General features: G+C 43.2%; 1 protein-coding gene across 2 annotated transcripts in view; it reads left to right on the top strand.

The window, feature by feature from the left end:
- The first annotated feature begins 1,365 nt into the window (after nt 1–1,365).
- MBOAT1 (membrane bound O-acyltransferase domain containing 1) overlaps nt 1,366–25,175 on the top strand; it is a 111,454-nt gene continuing 87,644 nt past the window's right edge. Inside the window, exon 1 of one of the 2 annotated variants that reach the window (XM_009450581.4) lies at nt 1,366–2,211. In XM_009450581.4, coding sequence (XP_009448856.2) covers nt 2,113–2,211 — 99 coding nt within the window. In that variant the 5' untranslated portion in view covers nt 1,366–2,112. Of the gene's footprint in view, nt 2,212–7,304; nt 7,395–25,175 lie in introns of those variants that run through there. The other variant, XM_063812804.1, reaches the window with a different exon arrangement.

The following is a 25,175-nucleotide window of genomic DNA, read 5'->3' as shown; positions in this document are numbered from 1 at the left end:
AATCAGACAGACACGTTTTACTTAACCTCCCTAAATACAACCAAGTCACTTAAGCTCCCTTAATAGATTCGAAACCTGGGGTTAAGAAAAAAACCTGTGTAAGGCTAATATATGTATATATTTTACATATACATATATACATATGTATATATCAAACCTGTGTAATATATATATAAAAACTGTGTAATATATGTATATATAAACCTGTGTAAGGCTAATATATGTACATATAAAACTTTACATATATAAATATATTTATATATGATTATATAAATTAATATATTTATAATAAATATATATACACACGCACACACACACATATATATATATGGCCTATGTGAGGACTATTCTTTGAAGTCTAAAAGGCATAGCTTTGTGAAAATTATAAAGGGTTTGAGGCACTTGCTCCAGAAATACTTCCCAAACTGACCTACTTCTGTTTTCCAGCAACTCAAATCTGAGTGTTGATTTTTTTTTCCTTTTAAACAAAGCTCCGTCTGCTCTCATATACCTCACTTCAGCTGTCATCTAGCTCCAGATAAGATGAATGTTGCTCCAATGCTGGTCATTTTCCAGGACTCTATGATATTAAACGAACCTATCTAGCCTAGTGATCCTCAAGTATACGCCTGTGTGCGTGTGTGCATGTGTCTGTCTGTCTGTCTGTAGTGTGGGTTTGCTTGTGAGTGGTAGAGATTATCATCTGGTGGTGACATCTCCATTCGGTTAGCTTGTGGGAGTGGTGGTACAGACTTTTTTTTTTCCTCCTCCACAGGGGACATAGGTTGAGAAACTCTGGCCTGGCAATTTAATGCTCAGTGCAGTTTGATGGTGATAAAACTCCTGAAGAAGGCAAGAGTGAGGCCTGAGTCTTGGAGAGTAAGGTGTTGCCAGTGCCTGACAGGCCTTCGGTTTAATTTGAAGCTGGAGGCCACATTGATAAAGTCTGCCCCGAAAGTCATTGCCCGTCTGATCGAATGCCGGTTTACCCAGCGGAGGCTGGGGGCCACGTGAGCTCACTTTCTTTGGTTTTCTACCCAGCAGCCCAGAATATTACCTTCCAGAAACCCTTTTTCATCAGCTAGCGATTCCTGAAAAGGATCTTCAAGATTTTTATGTTTCTCAGAACCTAGCAATAACTTGGAAAAGTTTTCCAAGTAACATTGATGTGTGGGTGTCTGGGGGCAGACAAGTTAAGGAGCAAGGCACCCTTTTTGAGGACCCGTGGCATGCAAATGACTTATCAGAATGCACATAGTATGACAGTAAACACCGTTTCTTACAGAGGTGAAATAATTCTCACTCCACAGAGACGGAAGTGACCCGAAGCTAGCAGTCCCCTGTATTTGCTTGTGTGACACAGAACATGTCAGATCAGGGTGTAGGAAACTATGCCTAGCGCAGAGGAGGGTAAAGGAAGTAGGGAGTCTGGTGGCTGCGGCGCTCGCTAGCAGCGCAGGGTCTCTCCAGCTTCCAGCCACCGGCAGAGGAACCCTCTACGGCTTGAAAGGGAAACGCAGCCACTCAGCCACTTCGACTGCGGCGGCGAAACCAAAACAGGGTGGGGCGGGGTGGGTGGTGCTCTCTAGTGGAAGGCGCCCGCTGGGTGAGGTCGTTTTGTCTGGCGGGGGGCTAGGACGGTCAGCCCGGGAGGAGGAAAGGCGCGTCCCGCCTCCAGCTGCAGGGCCAGGCGGCGGCGCCCGCTGGCGTCGCTTTCCCTCTCCCGGTCGGCCTCGGTGCAGGCCAGGCTGGGCGGGCCGGGCGGCGCTTGGGGGCCGGGCTCGGAGTCCCCACTTTTCCTCCCTCCTTCCCTCCTCTCGGGGCCGTCCCGAGCGGCCGGGCCAATGGGCGCGGAGAGGAAGGGAGCGGGAAGCGGGGCGCCTTGGGCCCGGCCCTCCTACGGCGCCCGTGGCTGCAGCGCCAGCGCCAACGCCAAGTTTGCGCCTCGAGAGTTTGCGCCGGTTCGCATTCCCCGGCCTCCCGTTCGCTCCCCCGCGAACCAGGCGGCCGTGCGCCTCTCGGGGCAACCACCCAAGAGCACCCGGGCGGGAGGACGCCGAGCGGGGGGTGTTGCGGGCTGGGACCGGGGCAGCCACCTCCCGAAGATGCAGGATGGCAGCAGAGCCGCAGCCGTCCAGCCTTTCCTACCGCACCACGGGCTCCACCTGCCTGCACCCGCTCAGCGAGCTCCTGGGCATCCCGCTGGACCAGGTAACTGCGGGTCGGGAGCGCAGCGACCCCAGCTCCCCAGCGATCGCTTGCATGGGGCGGGCGAAAGTGTTAGCCACCGTCCCTCCGCCTCCATGGCGTATTTTACAGCCACACACTAGACAGTTGGTTTTTTTTTGTGTGTGTGTGTGTGTGTGTTTTCCCTTCTTGAGTTGGTGTTAGTGTTTTTCTCCTTGTGAGTGTGAAAAAATATTGGTACAGCCTGCGCGGCAAGTTCTACTGAACTTTTTTTTCTTTAAGTTTGGGATTGCCTCGTTTCCTGTAATCAAGTTCTGAAGTAGTCTGATACATGAAACCAGTGTTTCTTTCATCAGTGTCCTCAAGTCGTTATTGTTTTTAATTTAGATGACCCTACTTAAAAAATAAGCGCGATGAATCTGTAGACTGTAGTCTATAGATTTTGAATGCGAGACCTGGGTTTTAGACTTCTGCGGCGAGGCTTGTTCAGGGGTGACAGTTATTTTGTACCGTGTGTGATGCGGGACACACAGGGACACTTTGGTTTTCCCAGGGTTCGGTTGGCTCATATGCCTGGGGCTGGAGCTTCTGAGTAGGACAGGTTAGGGGGAGGAGAGGGGCCCCAGTGAAGTTATTTGAACTGTCCAGGAATTATCTACAACCATTAAAATTAAAAATGGCAACAACAGTGATTCCTGGCAAGAAACCTTCCTGAAGATGAAGCCCGTCTTACTCATTTCCTTGTCTCTTCAGGTGCTGCAGGCTAGATCTGCGGGATACTTAGTAGTGACCCAATCAGTAAATGTTGATTTAAATAGAATTGGGCAGGGCATGCTGGGGGAGGACCCACTGCGCTCCTGTTTTGTTTCATGCTTTTTTGCCTGGTTTTCTTCCCCTTCCTCTCACCGGTGCTCCTTTTCCTTTCCTTTTAACAAGAGCACACCTGCTGCCCTTTGCGCACACCCCTTCAGCAATGAGAAAGTGAGACCTGGACATTTGCCTTATTCGGGTCCTGTTTACTGAGCCACCCTCATACCTGGCTCACTCTGAGGACCTGACTGAGAACTCCACCTGATGTGACCATTGCGTTCTCATCAGTTGCAAAATACAGAAAGTCAGAAACTTGGGAAGGGTTTCGGTGCCAAAGCATTTGTGCTTTTGTAAATTACTCTTTAGTTTCTGGTGAGGATGAGATAGACCCAGGGACCCAGGCAGAGGCAGACATAATAGCAAATTCTTTAGTTCTGAAATTAAACTCATAGCTGAATTTCCTTAAGGGGAGTTTGTTTTGTACTTACCTCTCCACTCCCTATCAGAAGGTATTTTAATTGCATTTTCTCTTCTAAGCTCTTCTACACAGCTAGAAAGACTCCAGGAAGGCTTTTTGTATGGCTAAAGGACCATGGCAAGTTATGGCTGGGAGGTGCTAGAATAATGTTTTTAATGTCTTTCAATTGCATCCCCTACTTTCCTATAAAGGTAATTCTGGTTTTAATTCATAAAAAGGAACAAAAGAGCCTTAGGGATGTTTAAAACTGGGAGGGAGGGAGGGAGGGAGGGAGAGACTTCTGGGATAAACCGAAGGAGAAATGTTTGCCATGGCCAGGAGCACCTGAGATCTCTTAGCTCTTAGGTCAGTCTGACCACCCTCCACCAGGAGTGAGTCTGGATGACCCTTGGTGGAAGAAGCACTTAAAAGGCAGTGCCCCAGGTAGCTTATTTTAGGCCCAAGGAAAATCCCCAAACCATAAATAAGGTCGTTTGAGGCTACGTTGTGGCTTGCGAGTTTGGAAGCTTTGTGTGTTTTTTCCCTTTCACATTTTTAAGGCTTTTTAAAGGCTTAGATGTCAGACTGACCTGGGTGCAATTCCAGTTCTGCCAGCAAACTTCCCCTTGTGACTGCCAGCTGGTACTCTACCCTCTTGGAGACTCAGCATCCTCATGTAAAATGGGAGATGACAATAAGACCTACATTTTGAGGTTGAGAAATTTTATCTGATGTGAAATGCCCGACATTAGGAAGGTTCTTGTATCAGGGTCCTTGCAGGAAACGGGAACCAACCCCATCGGCTGAAATGAACAGACTTTAATGAATTACTTAGAGGGGTATGGGCAAGTTTAAGGGAATCAACAAAGGATGTTGAGATGCTGAGATCAGAAGTAGGGGGCAGCTGGAGGGGAAAGTGGAGTTACTTCATTGCCATTTGTGAGAGTTGGACCTGCCTGGAGGTCATGAAGAATCAGAGAGAACCTCAGCCCTTCTTCCTACCTTGTAGCCCTTCCATCTCTTCACAGTGGCCCCCAAGGCCTCAGCCTGCAGGGGCTCCTCCTGTGGCACAGGATAGGGAGGATAAAGGTGGAGGCAGATCTAGGGGGTAACCTGAGGATAAGAGTGCAGGCCTTGATACGTGTTTGCTCCTGTCCCATTAGAGAGTGACTTTTGATTGGCCTGGGATATGCTCAAAATTATAAAATATATATCTCAAGTTACTCAAATAGTTTTTTGTATGCCTCTTAAGGACACTGAATCATTTCCTAATGTCTTAACATCCTAATTCCTGATTAATTGCACTCCTGTGAATGTCTTTAGCCTCTGGATCCTGTGTCAAGTAGTTTATTATCAGCAAAAATGGAAATACCTGGTAAGCATTCTGCTTCGTATGTGAAGAACTCTTTATTCATTCTTTTTCATCTGATTCTTCCATTTATCTGTTCTGTTAACTTCGTGGCCTCCTTAAATAGGAAAGCCTGTGTGTGGTTAGGACTATACTCAGGAAAAGTCCATGGTTTTTGTTTTAGGGATTTTGATTAGTCTGACATCCTCCTAAAGATGTGAAATATAAAATTATCTCCCTTAATTAGAGACAAATAGAGCATAATAATTCAGATGCAGAATACAGGAAATGGGATGATGACTTAGGGGCCTCTATAGGTGCTTCAAAGATAAGGTTGTTGAAAACTTTATTTCTAAATAATGGGCCCTTATCCAGTGAGCAAATATGGAGTTATGGTAGGTGGTAGGATTATGCCAATAAAAACCTTCACTTAGGATAAAGTGGGCAAGCACTTTTCTTTCCTGTTTTGGGGGAATCAAGGAATCATCTGCTCCTGTCCTCCTCACTTTGTTTTGGTTGTGGAGTGTAACTTAATGTGTCTTTAAACTAAAGGTTTGCAAGACTGACTCAGTTGCCAAAACAGATATGATAATGTTGATGTTAGTAATTTGTGTAGTGCACAGTTACGTCATTATGTCCTAGGAGCTGTGAAAGCTGAAATGGAAAGTGTTTCCAGGCTTTAAGGAACTTCCAATTTGGTGGTTGGAAATTCTGCTCACCAGCAAAGCATTTTTGGGGTATTTCACCTGATGGTGCCCCCAAACTGTGTGTGTGTGCATGAAGTATGAATTCAGTGTTACACTAGGACTCTCCGAGGTACTTTTTTTTTCCCCCCTAATTTGGCATCAGCAGAAAAAGGGGCAAGGGGAAAATAGACCAGGAGATAAGAATCCAGGAAATAATTTTGAGATTAAAACAGCGAAGGTTTAGGATTATTAATGTAAGCTTGTGTCACCATTTACAAGTCTGGATAAATGAAGACCAGCTTTAAAGACGTGGCATTCCAGACTAATGGTGATACCAGGAGTGAGTTTGATTATTTCACCTGGGCCCATGACTACAAAGTTTCTTTTTTTTTTTTTTTTTGAGACAGAGTCTAGCTCTGTCACCCAGGCTGGAGTGCAGTGGCATGATCTCGGCTCAGTGCAACCTCCGCCTCCCAGGTTCACGCGATTCTCCTGCCTCAGTCTCCAGAGTAGCTGCGATTACTGGAGCGCGCCACCATACCCGGCTAATTTTTGTATTTTTAGTAGAGGCGGGGTTTCACCATCTTGGTCAGGCTGGTCTCGAACTCCTGACCTTGTGATCCGCCTGCCTCGGACTCCCAAAGTGCTGGGATTACAGGCATGAGCCACCACGCCCGGCCGACTACAAAGTTTCTTTACCTACCTGGATCTGTCAGTCCTGGTTGCTTCCCTTGGCCATGCTTGCAAAGCCCAACCTTCAGTTCTCTTCTTATCTAAGTCTTGTCCTTCATTAAAAGCTCAGCTCACATTCCAGTCATTGTTAAATCAATTAAATATTTATTTAATGCTATTAGTGCCAGGTACCTGGCCATATGGTAGAAATACAAGGATGAAAAAAATCAAGGTCCCCATCCTGCAAGGGCTTATATACTCTAGAGGAAACAAAAGGCCCATGTAAGTATATAGGCTGTGTATGCTCACAGACCTGCGTAGGCACTGCACAGGTTTGTAGATGGTGCCATCGTGGAACAGAGAAGGGATGCCCACAGGACATGCTGGACTCATGTAGAATTTACTGTTTACATTTGATGCTTGGTAAATGTTACCTTATATTGTTAGTTATCTTGCTGGGTTTGTAAGCTTAATTCCAAACTAATTTGAAGTCTCTTTGTAGTCAAGGCTTGAGTTCCCATACAACTTTATTTATGGATCCTGACATCTAAATTTCATGGAATTTTCACGTCTTGAAATGTTCTTCCTTAGATTTTTTTTAACCCTTTAAAATGTAAAATGCATTTGTAGCATGTAGGCCACACAGAAACAGGCAGTGGGCTGGATTTGGCCTGATAATCGTATCTCCTCAAATATGGTGCATGGATTGTCATCAGAATCTTCTGCCATGGGTGTTTCTGGGATCCTGCCCTGTCCTGCTGAATTTGAATATCAGGGTGTGAGGGCACTTCCCGAGTGATTCTTATGCCAACTAAAGTTTGAGAGCCATTACTATAGTCAAGGGAGGACATCGCAGGGTTTAAGTTGTGAAAAGATTTTCATTTTGTGAAGGCATACGGAAGGTCCTCACTGAAGGAAGTAGGGATGGAGGAGGAAGCAAGGGTTTTGCGGATGAGTGCAGGGTTAGAGAAGTATTTAAGGGAAATTGAGAAAGCACTGACAAGGTCAATTGAATGAGCTGCTGAGTATAATCAACCTACTGTCAATTATACATTTTTAGACGGATGAATATGCACAAATATGTGCTTTTTTTCTTTTAGCAGCTCCTTTCAGAAACAAAAGTGAAACAGAAATTTTCAGAGAAGGTTGTTGGGAAGTTAAGAAGCTCCGATATTGAAAGATGCTGACAAGTAGTTGGTGGTGGTAAGAGTGAAGAGGAAAACTTCTTGCGATGGTGGGTCGTGGAGGGCAGGTGCAGAGGAAGTGAGAGAGCTGGAGGGCTGGGATATGTGAGTGAAGGATTTCTAGTGAAGTCTTTCTGGGTGATGATGAAAATCGGGGTGTGCACCTGAGGGTGGAGGTGAAAGTCTGTTGAGTGTAGCAAGCAGGGGAACTGGGGTATTTGTATTTGATGGATTGTCCTTCTTGACATTGACGGTACCCAGGTGAATTTGGGGAGTTGCGGTGGAGAAGACTATGAGGTCCCTAAGGTGTCCAGGAATATGGAGGAGTCACCAGAGGTGGGCAGATTCTGAAAGCAGGAAGAGGGAGCAGAGGGGGTGTGACCCGGCCTGCTGTCTGTCATGCACTCAGCCCATGCCTCTGCATGCATCCTCTCATGTAATATTAGGAGTGTGGGGGAGTCTGGAGGGAGGAAAGCTTTCCTATGAGGATAGTGGAAGGAAAATAGTACAAAGTGGCTGGGCTTGATGGCTCACACCTGTAATCCCAGCACTTTGGGAGGCCGAGGCGGCCAGATCACCTGAGGTCAGGAGTTCGAGACCAGCCTGGCCAACATGGCGAAACCCCATCTTTACTAAAAATACAAAAATTATCCAGGTGTGGTGGCACATGCCTGCAGTCCCAGCTACTCGGGAGGCTGAGGCAAGAGAATCACTTGAACCCAGGATGGGGAAGTTGCAGTGAGCCAAGATTGTGCCACTGTGCTCCAGCCTGGGTGACAGAGCGAGACTCCATCTCAAAAAAAAAGAAAAAGAAAACAGAGCAAAGCAGCAGTAGGAGGTCTGGAAAAGCCCTGACCTGCTGCTTCTGACCTTGGCTTTGCTGTCGTGATGGTAAAATGAGAACAGAGGGTGGGTTTTGTGAAGAAGGTCAGCAGTGGAGGGAGGAAGGCAGTGGGAAGATGAGTCACACAGGAGGGGGAGAAGGAAGTTAGGGGCAGCACATGGATGCAAGTTGAGAAGTGGAGCTTGCGAGCCGCGAGTGAGGGTTGGGGAGGAGTTGGAGGGGTCTGGGCAGGTAGGGTGGCCCCCCTAGGGTCTCAGAGCCCTGATGAGGTGGTGTCCAGTGACTGACTCTGAGCTTTGCAGTCCCTCCTGGAGCTGCACGTTCATGTGGTGGAAAGTTCCTCTGTGGTTCTGAAGAGCTTGCTGTTAGCAGGTGGTGGGAGGGCCTTTTGGAAGCAGTCTGAGGGCATTGAATGTAGATGTGTTGGGGGTACGATGGTGAGGTATAAACCCCCAGGTCCACACAGTTGCAGAGGACAGGCCTGGTGGAGTTGGGGACTGTCCCTCAGAGCTTGTGTGAAGATGGGCGGTCTCCATGCTGGGGGGTTCTGGATAAGTCCAGAAGATGGGCTGGCCTACTAGAGACTGCTGGCTGGTGTCACAGTCTAGTGCCTAGATTTGACAATAATTGAAGAGAGGACAGAGAGATCACAGGTATGGCCATATATTCCCTGGCATTTGAAGCAAAGGCCTAGTGTGTCCTGGAGCTTTAGCCTTCCTGTCGTGGAACAAGAGGTGATTCTTCACAGCTTGGCCTCAGTTTACCTGTCTGGCTTAAGGACACTGACAACTCCATACATTGAATGCTTACGCTCTCAGCACTGCTCTGCATACATTCTCTCAGTTAATACAGCACTAAAAGTTATTCCCCAAATTTCTTCCTTCTTTCCCTAAATTTCTTCTTTCTTTTCTTCTTTCCTCCTTCCTTTTCTCTCTTTTCTTTCTGAGATGGGATCTCACTCTGTTGCCTAGGGTAGAGTACACTGGCTTGATCATGGCACCCTGCAGTCTCAAACTCTTGAGCTCAAGCAATCCTCCTGCCTCAGCTTCCCAAGTAGCTGGGACTAAAGGTGCATACCACCCCACCTGGCTAATTTTTTTGTATTTTTTATAGAGATGTGGTCTTGCCATGTTGCTCAGGCTGGTCTTAAACTCCTGGCCTGAGATGATCCTCTCACCTCAGCCTCCCAAAATGCGGGGATTATAGTTGTGAGCTACCACACCCAGCCTGTTCCCCAAATTTCAAGTTAGGAAGCAGCCCCCAGGGCTTATGTTACTTGCTTGTAGCTGGGAAGGGGCAGAGGCAGGACTCGAACTCAGGTCTGTCACTGGAGGCCATGCTCCTGGTTGCTGCACTGCATTCCAGCACCATTTTCCCTGCGTGCTGTGCTTTCAGCACAGTGAACTCTTTACTTCCTATCCCTCAAACACGGTGTGTCTTTCATACCCTCCAGCCTCCGCACACACATACACTTCCTTCTCCTTGGAGGTTTATTCCTCATCCTGGTGCTCAATTCCTGTTTTCAGGCTGGGCCCTAAAATCCTCTCCTCGTCTTCCCTCTGTAACCCAGTCCTCCCTCCCCACCAGGGCCAAATGGACCCCTTCTTTCTCTCTGTTTCTCCATAGCATCCTATCCATGTTACATTGCTCTGCCTTTTACTTTACTTCTTAGATATTTATTGGTCTCTCTGTCCTGCCTGACTCTGAGAGGCATCTTTCCATAGTTACTTATTGAGCGCTGTATGCTAGTGGGCTAAATGGAGATACAGAGATTAGTGAGTTATCTGTGCCTTCTGTGAGACAAACATGTAGATACTTGGTAAACTGCTGTTTGCCTGTAAGTCTTGAAATACACGTGCTCAATGCACACACCATTGCCAGAGGACACAGGGCCTCGGCATCTCTGGGCCTCTCCTGAGACAGTGCTAGGGGAGAACTTCCTGGGAGCAGCTACTTTAGAAGCAGGAGGGAAATTAGAGGGGAGAGGGGCCAGGTGAGACAGTCAGAATATTCTAGGAGGAAGAGAAGAGAGTCTCATTCTTTGTGGGTAGTGATCATTATCAAAGAAGAAAATGTTAACAAATTGAATTTAAAGATCGAATTGTCTTTTATGAGTGATTCATGAATCAGGCAGCTTCCCATCTGTAAAACAGCAAGGCTGAGCTGAGCTGAAGAGGTGGACTTTACAGGTAGAAAAGGCTGAAGAAAGCAGAAGCAAAGAATAACAAGCAAAGTTACTTTCCTTATAAGGTTAAAAAAGATGGGACTTCCTTATGCTGGCTCAGGTAGACTGGGCCCCTTTTCTGTTGGTTGCTGTGAATCTCCTATTTTTTTTTTTTTTTTAAAACGGGCCCATTGTAAAGTTGTTTGTTTATATAGCTCCTGGCACCAGTGACTCCATTCTGGTTTGGTCTGGTCTGTTGGGGCCTCGTGCAGGAGCTCGGTCCAAAATAATTGCTCCTTACTAATTTTATTTACCACCACTGAAGATGAATCTTCGTCATCTTTGTATGGTTAGGACAAAGTAGGAACTAAATACATGTTTGTTGAATTGAAATGGAATTTTATTTACATTTTTGGATTGGAATGAATGACTTAATTAAGATAAAATTGGGAGCCAGTTCTTTTTACCAACTGAATTAGGCCTGTTTATTATTTGGAACCTGAATATCAGATTAAATGGGACCAATTTCTAATTTGAAAGTTAATTCATGGCTCACTTGCTGATAGTGAAATGTTTATCTTGAGTTATTTAAAGATGACATACTCTATTCCCATTTTCATTGTGTGCAGTTGATATACTCATCACCTCCAGTTATAAATGCAGCTATTAGTGTCTTCTTTTTTTTTTGGCCCAGTTGTTTCGGATTTCTGTGAACATGTAGAAATTTCCTTTAGCAGTCTAAAATCAAGTCATACATATGAAAGATGCCATATAGTCAAATATTCTCAAGTATTCTGTAGCTTGGCCTTGGAATTACATTTATTATTTTATTTTTATTTTTTATTGAGACAGGGTCTCACTGTGTTGCCCAGGCTGGTCTTGAACTCCTGGGCTTAAGTGGTCCTCCTGCCTTGGCCTCCCAAAGTGCTGGGATTACAGGCGGAAGCCACCACACCCAGCCAGGAATCACATTTATAAAGGAAAATTTCATGAAAAGATTATATCTAAAGAGATAAAATCTGGGAATATCTTTTGTACCAGTGACTTGTATAAAGAATTCAGTTTATGTCACTTAGTAACAGTGGCTGTGTGCTTTTCAAAGGCTTTCTATTTTAAGTCAGCTCTTTTAGTAAACAAGATAAAGGGATAACTTATTGCAGTCTCATTAATGTCAATTTCTAGTAGTTTTGCCAGGCAAACACAAGGATAGAGAGTCGGCAGTGGGAAAAGTAACTCCAAATAGTTTGTACTGGTTAAAAATGTGCTTTATTAAAAGATAACTATTTCTTTGGGCTTAAGAAATGTAACTATCTGCAAAAAGATTAATTCATTAACCTATTTGCAATGTGATTTTTAGTTATCCAAAAAAAAAAAAAAAGCCCTTGATAAATCATTTACCAACTTCCTTGTATTAGTGGAGCTCTGTTTTTAATTTTTTAAAGTTATCAGTGGTTAATCTTCTTTTATGGTTTAGTAAAACTGACTAATTTGAGAGATGGTTTTGAAAGTCCACAATCACCTTGAAGAGTTTAAAGTTGAATGAAGGTTTCTGGGCTGATATTGCTGGGGATTTCCAGCAAACTATCATTTTATTATAAATATTCCATTGTCAGGTTTATTTACAAAACAAAACAAAACAAAACTAAAACCAGGGAACTCAGGTTCTAATGTAATTTGGAGAAGAGCAAGGGTACATTTGAAAAGTTTGTGTTCAAGTTGTCCTAAACTCTTATTTCAAACAAGGAATTAAAAATTTAAAATATTCTGTTATTCATTTGTTTATTTATTTTTTAAGTTTGTTTCATTCATCATTCTGTGGCTGACTTGAAACAGATGAGTCAGCAAAGGTACACAGCAAAAGGTTGCTAAGGCTTACAGGAAGTTGCTAAACTCAAAAGTCATTTCATGAAATTACATGAAGTGGTTTAACTGTGAGTGTCACTAGATTGAGACTTCTTTGTTCCTAAGACTCCCCCACCCCCTGCCCCGGTATTATTTTTTGCTCTCTGTTTTTATTTTATTTATCTATTACATTCTTTTAAATTTTTATTTTTTATTGATTTTTTTAAAGCTTTTATTTTATATAGATACAGTTAACAAAAATCACTTTTCCAGCTGGGCAGGGTGGCTCAGCCCTGTAATCCTAGCACTTGGAGAGGCCAAGGTGGGTGGATCACTTGAGGTCAGGAGTTCGAGACCAGCCTGGCCAACATGGTGAAACCCCCATCTCTACTAAAAATACAAAAATTAGCCGGGTGTGGTGATGCATGCCTGTAGTCCCAGCTACTCGGGAGGCTGAGGCAGGAGAATTGCTTGAACCCAGGAGGCGGAGGTTGCACTGAGCTGAGATCACGCCACTGCACTCCAGCCTGGACGACAGTGTGAGACTCCATCTCAAAAAAAAAAAAAAAAATCACTTATCTGATTAGGTAGTACAGGCACTTACTATCGAAGTCACAAGCAGAAAATGGAATATAAGGAAAGGTCCATCTCTCTCACCCCTGCTTCCCTTGTTTCCAGCTGGCCAGATTTCCATGGTTTAGTTGCATGATTTCAGAGATAGTCTGTGTCTACATATGCCCAGAATCTTTTTGTCTTATTTTCTGACATAAGTGATAGCGTGTGGTTCCCTCCCTCCCTCCCTTCCTTTCTTCCTTTCTTCCTTTCAACTTAACAGTGTCTCTTAGGGATTGATTCATGTCTGTATATACAGAGCTCTGGTGACTTTTGAACTTCCTTTCTGCCTTTTCTGAAGGCTTTGTTTCTGTTCTTCCAGCCATGGCTTTGTGTTATGAGAAAAATCTGGAATTATAACTCCTCCACAAACTGGGAAGGAGCCGAGGGACCAAAGAATAACTCAGACAAGTCCAACTTGGCGAGTAGGTGAATTTATTAGGACTTACATATGGGACACTCCTGGGTGGCAGCAGGACAGCTCTAGAGATCCTCATCACCTCTTGTGTCTAAACTGCTTTTGAGATGACTTTCTGGCTATTTGCCTCCTGTGTTTGAGTGATGCAACTGTGTATTTTTTTTTGGATGTGTTCGCAGATACTCTCCGGGATGTTTAGGTTCTTAGGGACACCTGCTCCTTGGCTGAGCACCATGACCTTGGCTGACTGCCCACCCTTCAAGGTTCAAGCAGCAGACGTACACCCTTAAATAACCTGGTGGGGGACTGGTCACCCTACACTTTCTCCTTTAGCAAATGCTGAAAGTTATGGTATTGAGGGAGTGAGAGGGTTGGAGAGGGGTCCTTCCATGGTGACACTGCCTGCTCTGCTCACATTCCCCAGGAATATGGACACTCCGGAGTGCTACTTACAGTGGGACCCATGAGGGGAAGAGCAATGAGCTGGGGGAGGCTGAAGACTTGGGGTTTTTTCCAGTGTCCCCTTAAATGGAGAGAAGTGACTTGGGACATGGACGTAAGGGACATTAACTATTCCCTCATCTCTTGTGCCTTAGGGATAAAAATGGCTCTGCCTCCTACTGGCCTGGTGGCAGTAGACTATCCAGAATTCTTGATATCCCCATCTCCTGGAAACAGTACTCTTTAAGACCAATTTGGCTCTGAAATTTCAAGACCTTCAACCTTAGTGCAGAAGGGTTGGTTTTAGCTTGTAAAATAGTACATTTTGAAGGTAAAGATGACAAACCAAGACTATTTTTTCTTCCAATTTCAGTAGACTTAGCTAAAAAGATCGTACCTGTATAATTTGCTTTATTTCTCCAAATGAAATGTGTGCAATTCAGCGCATGTTGGGTGAACTGAGTTGACCTTTAGGGCTCTGGAATCTTCTATCTTCTTTCACCTCACCTAGAGTAAGGCCAGGATGCCTTAGGAACATGTGAACTATACTCTGGCAGAAAGATCTTGCAAAGAGCTTCTATTTTTTGTCCATTAGGGATGTTGAGGTGTTTATAGCTTCCTTTCTGCATTCTAGTAAAAGATAATTGCCCATTGTCCCCAAACAATAAATGTTAACTTACCTGCACATTATTTCATTATTTTATTTTTTTTGAGACAGAGTCTCACCCTGTTGCCCAGGCTGGAGTGCAGTGGCACGATCTTGGCCCACTGCAACCTCCGCCCTCTGGTTTCAAGCGATTCTCCTGCCTCAGCCTCCCAAGTAGCTGGGATTATAGGTGCCCGCCACCACACCTGGCTAATTTTTGTATTTTTAGTAGAGACAGGGTTTCACCATGTTGGCCAGGCTGGTCTCAAACTCCTGACCTTGTGATCTGCCTACTTCAGCCTCCCAAAGTGCTGGGATTACAGGCGTGAGCCACCGCACCTGGCCCTGCACATTATTTAACAAAAAGGAGGCAAATGAACATTTATACAGAATTAAATTCAGAAAGCCACTTTATATAAATTGTGGAAGGAAGGACAAAAAGAGGGTTTTCTTCTTTCTTATTTATGTATGCAGACTGGGAAAGAGTTTACAAAAAGGAAGTAAAATACTAAGTTTTTTGTTTGTTTGTTTGTTTTGGTACTTTCAGTCTTGTTGAGTTAAAGTTTACCCAGTTTCATATTTAGTTTAACTATGGTGCAAAACTTAAGTTGATGTACACAGGTTTTTTTCTTTCTACAGATGTATTTAGAGTGTCTTTAGAAATATATTAATCTCATTACCAGTTTTGTTATGGTAATGAGGGCATACCTTTAAAAGAAGGGCAAAGTGAGGCTGTATATTAAAACAATCATTTCATCAAGATAGAAGATGAAGCTCTCTTTCATCTTAATGATAAACTAAAAACTTTAGCCAAATTAAATTTAAAGAAGTTTAACTGAGCAATAAATGATTCCCGAATCAAGCAGCCTCCCAAGCCGGAGTAGGCTGTGAGACTCCAGCACAGCCATATGGTGGAAGATTTATGGACACAAAAAAGAAAGTGAAGTACAGGAAACGGAAGTAAGGTACAGAAACAGCTGGACTGGTTACAGGTTGGCCTTTGCCTTGTTTGAAGAGATTCGAACATTTGGCTACATTTGATTGGCCAAAACTCGGTGATTGACACTAGTATGTAGGTACGGTCTGTTTACACCTCCACTTGTTAAAGTTTACGATGTACAGAAGAACATTGAGGTCAAACTTAAAATATGTAAGGAGGCAACTTTAGGCTAAACTTGATTTAACATTAACAATGAATGATGAATTATGGCTGTTTATCTTAGCTGGTTGAAATTGCAGAGAAAATCCTGAGGAAGCTAGTGGGCTATAAAACAATTTAGAAATTGACTGCTTACGACTTTTTATGAGAGCTGAAAAACCTCTTGTATACTTGGCAACCTTCAAATGTTTATTAGAGTAATATGTGTCTAGATTTGGTTCCCTGCTGCAAAGCTTCTAGAAGAACTGGAGAAGTTAGAAAAGAGCAAGAAAAATGGTTACAAGAACAACTAGGCTGAAAATTGCTAAACAAAAGGAAATGAACTTAAATGTCAATGAATTGACTAAGAAAAGTCACAAGATGGTAGAGTGACCATCAGTGAAGACTAGAAAATGCTAGTTAGGCAATGATAGATAGGGTGGGCCACTAATGCATCTCATTTCCTGAAGAGGGTCTTGTACTTGATGGTCTTTAGAGAGCACCTTTGTTATGTTATTTTGCAATGAACCTTCTTTACCTCAACAGAAAGTACCAAGGGTCTCATGGGCATTTCAAGAAATGACTTGCAGGATTTTAGAAGGTTGCCATTTGCTTCGTATTAGATGGAACACACTCTTAGGTGATTTTTTCTTTTCTTTTTTCTTTCTTTCTTTTTTTTTTTTTTTGAGACAGAATCTCGCCCTGTTGCCCAGGATGGAGTGCAGTGGCACGATCTTGGCTCACTGCAACCTCTGCCTCCCAGGTTCAAGTGATTCTCCTGCTTCAACCTCTCAAGTAGCTGGGATTACAAGCACCTGCCACCATGCCTGGCTATTTTTTTTGTATTTTTAGTAGAAATGGGGTTTCACCATGTTGACCAGGCTGGTCTCAAACTCCTGACCTCAAGTGTTTCACCCGCCTCAGACTCCCAAAGTGCTGGATTACAGGCGTGAGCCACTGTGACCAGCCAGCTGATTTTTTAAAAATAAACTTTTAATTTTGTAATATTTTTAGATTTAAAGAAAAGTTGTAGAGATAGCCAGGTGTGGAATGTGAACCCAAAATATCTGAGACAAGTCTCAATCAATTTAGAAAGTTTATTTTGCCAAGGTTAAGGACACACCTGTGACACAGCCTCAGGGGGTCCTGACGACATGTACCCAAAGTGGTCAGGGCACAGCTTGGTTTTATACATTTTAGGGAGACATGAGACATCAATCAATATGTGTAAGATGTACATTGGTTCTGTCCTAAAAGGTGGGACAACTCAAAGCAGGGGAGGGGGCTTCCAGGTCATAGGTAGATGAGAGACAAATGTTGCATTCTTTTGAGTTTCTGATTAGCCTTTCACTGAATACACAATTTACATGTGAGGGGAGCATAGAGGAACAGTCACTTTTGCTTAGTCTGGCTTAGTGAAACCATAGGGCAGAGGAAGCCATCCGGTACGCATTTGTGTCACGTGGGCAGAGGGATGGCTTTGAGTTCTGCCTGTCCTTTGTCCACAAGGAATTTCCTTGTGGGCAGATTGTGAGGGTGGTATGTAGCTTTTTTAAATCTCTGTAGCTATCTTATTTAGGAATAAAATGGGAGGCAGGTTTACCTGATGCAGTTCCCAGCCTGACTTCCCTTTGGCTTAGTGATTCTGGGGTCCTGAAATTTATTTTCCTTTCACTGGAGGCACGTGTTTCTAAGCCCAGCTACATGGGAGACTGAGGCAGGAGGATCCCTTGAGCTCAGGAGTTTGAGACCAGCCTAAGCAACATAGTGAGACTCCCATCTATTTTTTTAAAAAAAAATTTGTAAAGATAGTATGGAGAGGTTTCATATACATCTCACCCTGGTTACCCCAGTGTTATCATCTTACATGACTATGGTGTATTTGTCAAAACTACAAAACCAACATTGGTATATAACCATTAAACTTCAGAATTTGAATTTCACCAATTTTTCCATCAATATCTTCTTTCTATTCTGGGATCTCATACCTTACCTTGTAATTCCCCTATTTAAAGTGTACAGTTCAGTTTTTTTTTTTTTTGAGGTGGAGTTTCGCCCTTGTTGCCCAGGCTGGAGTGCAAATGGTGCTCTCTCGGCTCACTGCAACCTCCACCTCCTGGGTTCAAGTGATTCTCCTGCCTCAGCCTCCCGAGTAGCTGGGATTACAGACATGCACCATCATGCCCAGCTAATTTTTGTGTTTTTAGTTGAGATGGGGTATCACCATGTTGGCCAGGCTGGTCTCGAACTCCTGACCTCAGGTGATCCACCTGCCTTGGCCTCCCAAATTGCTGGGATTACAGGCGTGAGCCACTGCACCTGGTCCAGTTCACTGTTTTTTAGTATATTCACAAGATTATGACAATGGTATTGAATTTTAGAACATTTTCATCCCATCTAAAAGAACCTTGGATCATTAGTAGTCCTCCTTTCCTCCCAGATTCTGCCTCCCTATCCCCCCTTCTTCCTCAATCCTGGCAACTACTGATCTACTTTCTCTCACTCACTTTGCCTCTCCTGGACATTTAATATAAACAGAATCATACAGTATGTGGTCTTTGTGACTAGCTTCTTACATTTCCAAGGGTCTTTGGTGATTTTTGATTGGATGCTTATGTTCTGTTGTGCATTATCTGTGGGAATATTTTGAGACCAGATTTAAAGTGGAATCCTTTCGATAGAATTTGGGCTTCTGCAGCTGAGGTATTCCCAATCCAGGCCCACTTAAATTGCATTTGCTGCTTTGGATTTTTATTGGCCACACAGGGCATGTGAATTTAGGCCCCCGAACTCTCATTCTCACGGGAGTCTTTGTACTTTTTGTCCCTCTGTCCAGAGCCAAGGCCCAAATAAGAACACATCTGCTGTTTCCCTCTGTGGGGAGGGCCTCATCCCTGTGAGGTGTCTCCCTTCAGAATTTAGGAGGGGTCCTGGCTTTGGGATAAATCTTAGCTTTATGCACAGCCTTCCTTTCTTCCTTCCACCTCTCCCTTCTCAGCCTGCTTTGTCTCCTTTGCCCAAACTCTAGGCCACCTGGATGGGTATATACCCCAGGGAAAAATGCCAGCTCCAGGCGTGCTTGTCTCTCTGATTTTTGCTTTTTCTTGCATTTCTGGCATCTGAGGAATCTTCTTATTTTCTGACAGTTTGGTTGTGCATGAAAATCATCAGTGTATCAGTATGAACTCATGTTTAGTTTAATATAGATACAGATGGTTACATATAAACATATTTATAGATCTGTGTATATTCAAGGATTAGTGCACATGCACACACACACACACACACACACACACACAGGCAATTTATTTTCCTGTCAGCTGAGAGGTCTACAAGAAGTGACACTCCATAAGCAACGAGTACACTTAAGCCTGGATCTTGGTTTCTAAGACCATTTTCCAGTAAAATCCAGGCTTTTTGGAGAAATGCTTGATTCTGGGATTGGGCCAGAATATACACAAGATGAACCTAGAACATTTTATATGGTAGAGTGTATGGAAGAATTCCAACTGAAAAACCAAAAGTCATAAGAGTATGTCAAATGGACATAGGAGCCAACTGAAACTGCTGTCAGTGGCCAAAGCTGGAACAGTCTGAGCAACAAAGTAAAAAAGCATTCGATTATGGAAGTATAGATTAGATAGAGAAGTCTAGGCTGGCACGGTGGCTCATGCCTGTAATCCTAGCACTTTCGGAGGCTGAGGCAGGCAGATCACTTGTGCCCAGGAGTTTGAGACTAGCCTGGGCATCATGGCAAAACCCCATCTCTACAAAAAATGTAAAAATTAGCCGGGCATGGTGGCATATGCCTATGGTCCCAGCTATTCAGGAGGCCATGGTGGGAGGATTCCTTGAGCCTGGGAGGCAGAGGTTCCAGTGAAGCCATGATTGAGCCACTGCACTCCAGTGTTGGTGCCAGAGCTAGATCCTGTCTAAAAAAAAAAAGTCTAGATTATAGATCTATAATCTATAGGTTATAGAAATTTTGGGTTATTACTCAAAGTATAAAATAAACATCCGTGAGTTCATACCGATATAAATAAATGATTGAATAGGCAAATAAATAGAGAAAATAGACAAATCTCCCTGCAGAAGAATTGCACATAATTATGTAGACACTCACCCTTAAGAAGGTGGAACATAATTCTCCACTCCTTAAATGTGAGCTGTGCATAGTGACTTCCCTCCAGAGTACAGTATGGAAAGGGGAGTGGGGAGAATAACTTTCCAGTGGAGAAACCTGTTAGACACTACCTCAGCTGAGTGATCAAAGTCAGCATCAACAGTGGTAGCTCTGTGGATAGTGTGTTACCCTTAATATAATGTGGTGAAAATGGCACTTTACATCTGTGGTCTTCCTTGCAAAAACCCATAACCCTTAACCCCTGTCTCTGAGAAAAACATCACAGAAATCTCAATCGAGGGTTTCTACAAAATACCTGACCAGTACTCTTCATAACTGCCAAGGTAATCAAAAACAAGAAAATTCTGAGAAACTGCCACAGCCAAAGAAGCCTAAGGAGATGTGACATGTAAATGCAATGTGGTGACCTGGATGGAATCCTGGAATTAGGTAAAAACTAAGGAAATCTGAATAAAGTTAATATATCACCATCGGTGCATTAACTGTGACAAATATACCATACTAATGGAAGATGTTAATAATAGAGGAAACTGGTTGCAGAATATATGGGAACTCTGTGTTATTCTAATAATTTTTCTGTAAATTTAAAACTATTCTAAAAATGCAGTTTGTTTAAAAATGCGTGCTTTTTTTTTTAGGATCACTGGTTGTGCAATTTATGTAAACATTGAGCTTATAATATTGTCAGAAATAGACATTGAGGCCGTCCATTTAGAGAATTTCATAGTCAGAAGAATGGAAAGGTCATATGCAGTTACACTGTTATATGTTTGTGATTAGATTTATTTATTTTTTACATTTAGCTTTATTCAGATCTTTGCATGTATTCTAATTCATTTTCAGTAAAGATACAAAGGATTGGCTGGGCGCAGTGGCTCACACCAAGGTAGTCTCTCATTAAGTTCCGACCTTGGAAATACTATTCTGCCTCTCAGGTACCGGATTCAGTCTCTTCTTATTACAGAATCATACTAAGCATATCTTGTTTAAGCCAGAAGAATCCATGCAAAAATCTGCTTATAAGAAATTATAGGCCGGGCGCGGTGGCTCATGCCTGTAATCCCAGCACTTTGGGAGGCCTAGGCGGGCGGATCAGGAGGTCAGGAGATCGAGACCATCCTGGCTAACACGGTGAAACCCCGTCTCTACTAAAAATACAAAAAAATTAGCCGGGCGCGGTGGCGGGCACCTGTAGTCCCAGCTACTCTGGAGGCTGAGGCAGGAGAATGGCGTGAACCCGGGAGACGGAGCTTGCAGTGAGCCGAGATCTCGCCACTGCACTCCAGCCTGAGCGACAGAGCGAGACTCCGTCTCAAAAAAAAAAAAAAAAGAGAAAGAAATTATAGCATACCAGCTGCTGAATAAAAGTAGACAAAGCTTCAGATCCAGGTTGTGTAATTGATGTTTGGGTTTCCTCCTGAAGTGTGTCCTGTGAGCTCACCTTGCTATGGTAATGGGAAAAGCACTGGCATAGGACTAGGAAGAGCTGGGATCTAGGCCTGGAGCCAGTATTTATTAAGCGTGTGACCTTGGGCAAAATACTTAAATTTTTGGAGCCTGATTCCTTATCTGCAAAATGAGCTAATCATACCTACATGAAGGGGTTGTTATGAATATCAGATGAGGTTGGGGAAGCGTGGGAAAGGTTTTAGTGCGCTCTTTAGGCAACAGATAGGCGTTGTTTCCTGTTATTTCCCATTGCCAGCCCCATCACATTTTTGAAGCCGGTAGAGAAAAGGCTTCATTGTTACAGCACTGAATGTCAGAAATACACATTTTCTGTCTTGTAGGACTTTATTTCTGATGGTCTAAGTTGGACAATTGTCAGACTCCACTGAAATGTCTTGGTCTTAAATGTGTTCTTGGGACTCTCTTAATGAATAGATAGGATGCCTGGGCAGTGAGGAGGGTGTGGGTGGTGTTTGGAAGGAAAATTTGGTTTTTAGTTAGTAGCTGGAAGAGAAAGAAGAGACTCAACTTGGAGGATAACAAGGGGATGATAAAGTAACTTCAGTTACTTTAGGGCAGAAAAGATGAGGCAGAAGGAGGCAATAAGTGAGAAATAGATGACAGATGGAAAGAAAAAAATTTTTGACTGTTGTGAAATGGGAGGGTGGAAATCTAATCTGAAGTGCAAATAAGTTTAGTGTACCCAGGAAGTGTGAAAGAACCTTGCAGAGGAATGACTTTTTATCAGGTAAACGTTAGTTCTTATCAGTGGAATGGGAGGTTGTTAGTTTGGGTGTATTCTTAGTCACTTGAGTGGCTTCATCTGTGGGAATTAAAAAAAAGAATTAGTTGTCTTCTAAAACAGATGCTGAGCCACAATGTTTACTTATTTTCCAACTGGTTGGACATGTAAAAGACATAACTTCTTTCTGTCTCTTCCAATGTAAAGGAAAATATGCATAACTCCTGAAAAGGTATGGGCCATAGGTACCCTTATTTGTTCTATCATATGGGAGTATTTCTACCTTCAACTTCCAGTTATAGTACTTTATTAGTACTATAATAATATAGCTTTATTAGTACTATAATAATATAGCTATAAAAGCTATAAATATGCCTTTTAAAATTGAGTGCTTCCTATATTATTATATCGAGCTAAATACATGGGTCATCTCATCTCTGCAATTGCCCTGTTGGGCTTGTCCAATGTGGTGAAATGACCCAGGGGACTTATTTTGCTGTTCCGTCTGCAGCAGGTGATACTGTGGCAGGCAGGTGGCCACAGTGGTCCACTCTGTGCTGGTCAAGTCATAACTTTCCCAAGTGTTCAGTGGCTTAAAGCTGGGTGTTGACTTTTAGGAGGGACACTGGCAAACTGAGGTGTAGCCAAAGGAAAGTGAGCATGAAAGTGTGGCCTTGAACCTATTTCTTATGAGGAGACATTGTTGGAGGAAGCGGGGGATGTTAAAGTAGAGAAAGCCTTCAATATAATATTGTCTTAGTCTTTTTCTGCTGCTATAGCACAATGCTATGGCCTGGGTAAATTGTAAACAATAGATGTTTATTGGGTTCACAGTTCTAGAGGCTGGGAAGTTCAAGAGCATGGTGCCAGCATTTTGGCAAGGGGTCATCCCAGGGTGGAAATTAGAAGGTGGAAGAGAGTGTGTGAGACAGAGAGGCACCAGGGGCCAGACTTGCTTTATAGCAACCTGTTTTCGAGATAACTAACCTGGATTTTACAGTAATGACATTAATCCATTCTGCCCTCATACACTGTTGCACTGGGGATTAAGTTTCCAACACATGAACTTTTGAGGGACATATTCAAACCACAGCAGATATGATAGCAATTATTGGCTGTTTGAGGAGAATAATTATTCTGTGTCCTTAGCAGAATTAAGCCTAATGGATGGAAACTTTAGGAAGGTAGGTTTCAACTCATCATAAAGTAGAGTTCCTTATTAATGAGATTTGTGTAGATCAATTCTGATCACTGCTGGAGTTGATGAGTCCCCTGTCCCTGGTGGTGGTCAGGCAGAGGCTGTCTGGTGATGACTGCCATTGACAGAAACTACTTCCTGGCTGCCTGATATCCCTACCTATCTGCCCGAAGTTCTGCTTTTTATCCAGAATCGTCTACAACGATTCTTGTTTCACTATTAATTGACAAATAAGTAAGTGGTTTAAGTAGTGGCCTTTCTCAGTGGGCACTTAAAGATAGAAAGATTCCTAAATGTGAAGCAGTAGAGGAATAGATTTAATTATGGTATACTCAAGCTATGGAATTACATGCAAGTATTATAGAAAATGAGGCCACATTGAAAAGTATTAATCATACTGAGTGAAAAGAACAAGTGGTAGAGCAGTGTGTATTATGACCTCATGTCCCATTAAATTTAAAACGTAAAAATACTTTATCTTCCTATCTATGTAGTTCTGAAATGGCAGTCATTAAAATAAAGACAGAGGTTATGTTGGCCGTGACTCTCTCAATCACCTGGCTTACTGGGGAGGGTGAAGAAGACTTTTACTTTTTGATATTTACATTTATATTTTTTAAACAAGCATAGTATTTTCATATTTAAAAACTTAGAGAGGCCAGGTACAGTGGCTCATGCCTGTAATCCCAGAACTTTGGGAGGCCAAGGTGGGTGAATCATGAGGTCAGGAGATCAAGACCAGCCTGGCCAACATAGTGGAACTCCGTCTCTACTAAAAATACAAAAATTAGCCAGGCATGGTGGCGGGTGCCTGTAGTCCCAGCAACTTGGGAGGCTGAGGCAGGAGAATCGCTTGAACCCAGGAGGCGGAGGTTGCAGTGAGCCGAGATCGCGTCACTGCACTGCAGCCTGGGTGACAGAGTGAGACTCTCTCGAAAAAGGTAAAAAAGAAAAAATTAAAAAAAAAAAACTTAGAGCTTTCACAATAGCCAGGATATAGAATCAACCTTAGTGTCCATCAACAGATAAATGAAGGAAATGTAATATATAAATAGTGGAATACTACTTAGCTTTACAAAGAAGAAAATCCTGCCCTTTAGTACAACATGGATGAACCTGGGGGACATTATGCTAAGTGAAATAAGCCAGACACAGGTAGACAAATGCCATGTGATCTCACTTGGAAGTGGAGTCTTAAAAAGTTGATCTCATAGAAGCAGAGAGTAGAGTGATGGTTACCAGGAGCTAGGGTTGGGAAGGTGGGTAGGGATATGTTGCTCAAAGGGTATAAATTTCAGTTAGAAAGAATAAGTTCAAGTGATCTATTGTACAACATGGTGATGATAGGTAAAATAATAATGTGTTGTATTCTTGAAAATTGCTACCTGAGTATAGTGGTGCATGTCTGTAATCCCAGCTATTTGGGAAGCTGAAGCAGGATGATCACTTGGGCCCAGGAGTTCAAGGCTGTAGTGTGCTATGATCGCACCTGTGAATAGCCACTGCACTCCAGCCTGGGCAACATAGTGAGACCCTGTCTCTTAAAAAAAATTACTTAGAAAGTAGATTTTAAGTGTTTTCACCACAAATAAATGATGTGTGTGAGGTAATACATATGGTACTTAGCTCGATTGAGCCATTCCACAATCTATGTGTATTTCAAAATGTTTTTTACTCAACTGAAGAGTAAGTGAAAATATGAAAATTAATTTATCCCAATTTATCCTTCAGAAGGAGCCAGGTAGATGGAAATGATCAAATGGTAGATGAGTCTCAAAATGTCCTAAGGACCTAAGGCATTCTTAGGGGGTGCAAAATGTCCATGGTTTACAGCACTGATTCTGAAAAGGTGATCACCATCAGGATCTTCTGGGCAGCTCTTAAACACATGGGTTCCTGGGCTCTGTGTGTGATCTTTCTTAGTTGGAATTTTCTAAGAATTCCAAGACTCTGAGGGAATATAAAGAAGGAATCTACCCCTCAGGAACTGAGAGGTGGGAAAGGAAGAAACTAGTCAGGTATGCATTTAGGATGGGTCCTTGGTTGAGTTCTTTCAAACAAAAGAACAACCTGCAGGCACAGATAAGGGAACTTGCACAGGGGGCTTGCCTAAGACATGCCCACAGCCGCCCAGATAAGAAAGACTACACACGTGACTGGCCCAGACATACCCATAATGGAAAGTTCCATCCC

Source organism: Pan troglodytes, chromosome 5, assembly GCF_028858775.2.
Source record: "Pan troglodytes isolate AG18354 chromosome 5, NHGRI_mPanTro3-v2.0_pri, whole genome shotgun sequence".
Classification (NCBI taxonomy): Eukaryota; Metazoa; Chordata; class Mammalia; order Primates; family Hominidae; genus Pan; species Pan troglodytes.
This window is presented reverse-complemented; position numbering and strand designations above follow the sequence as displayed.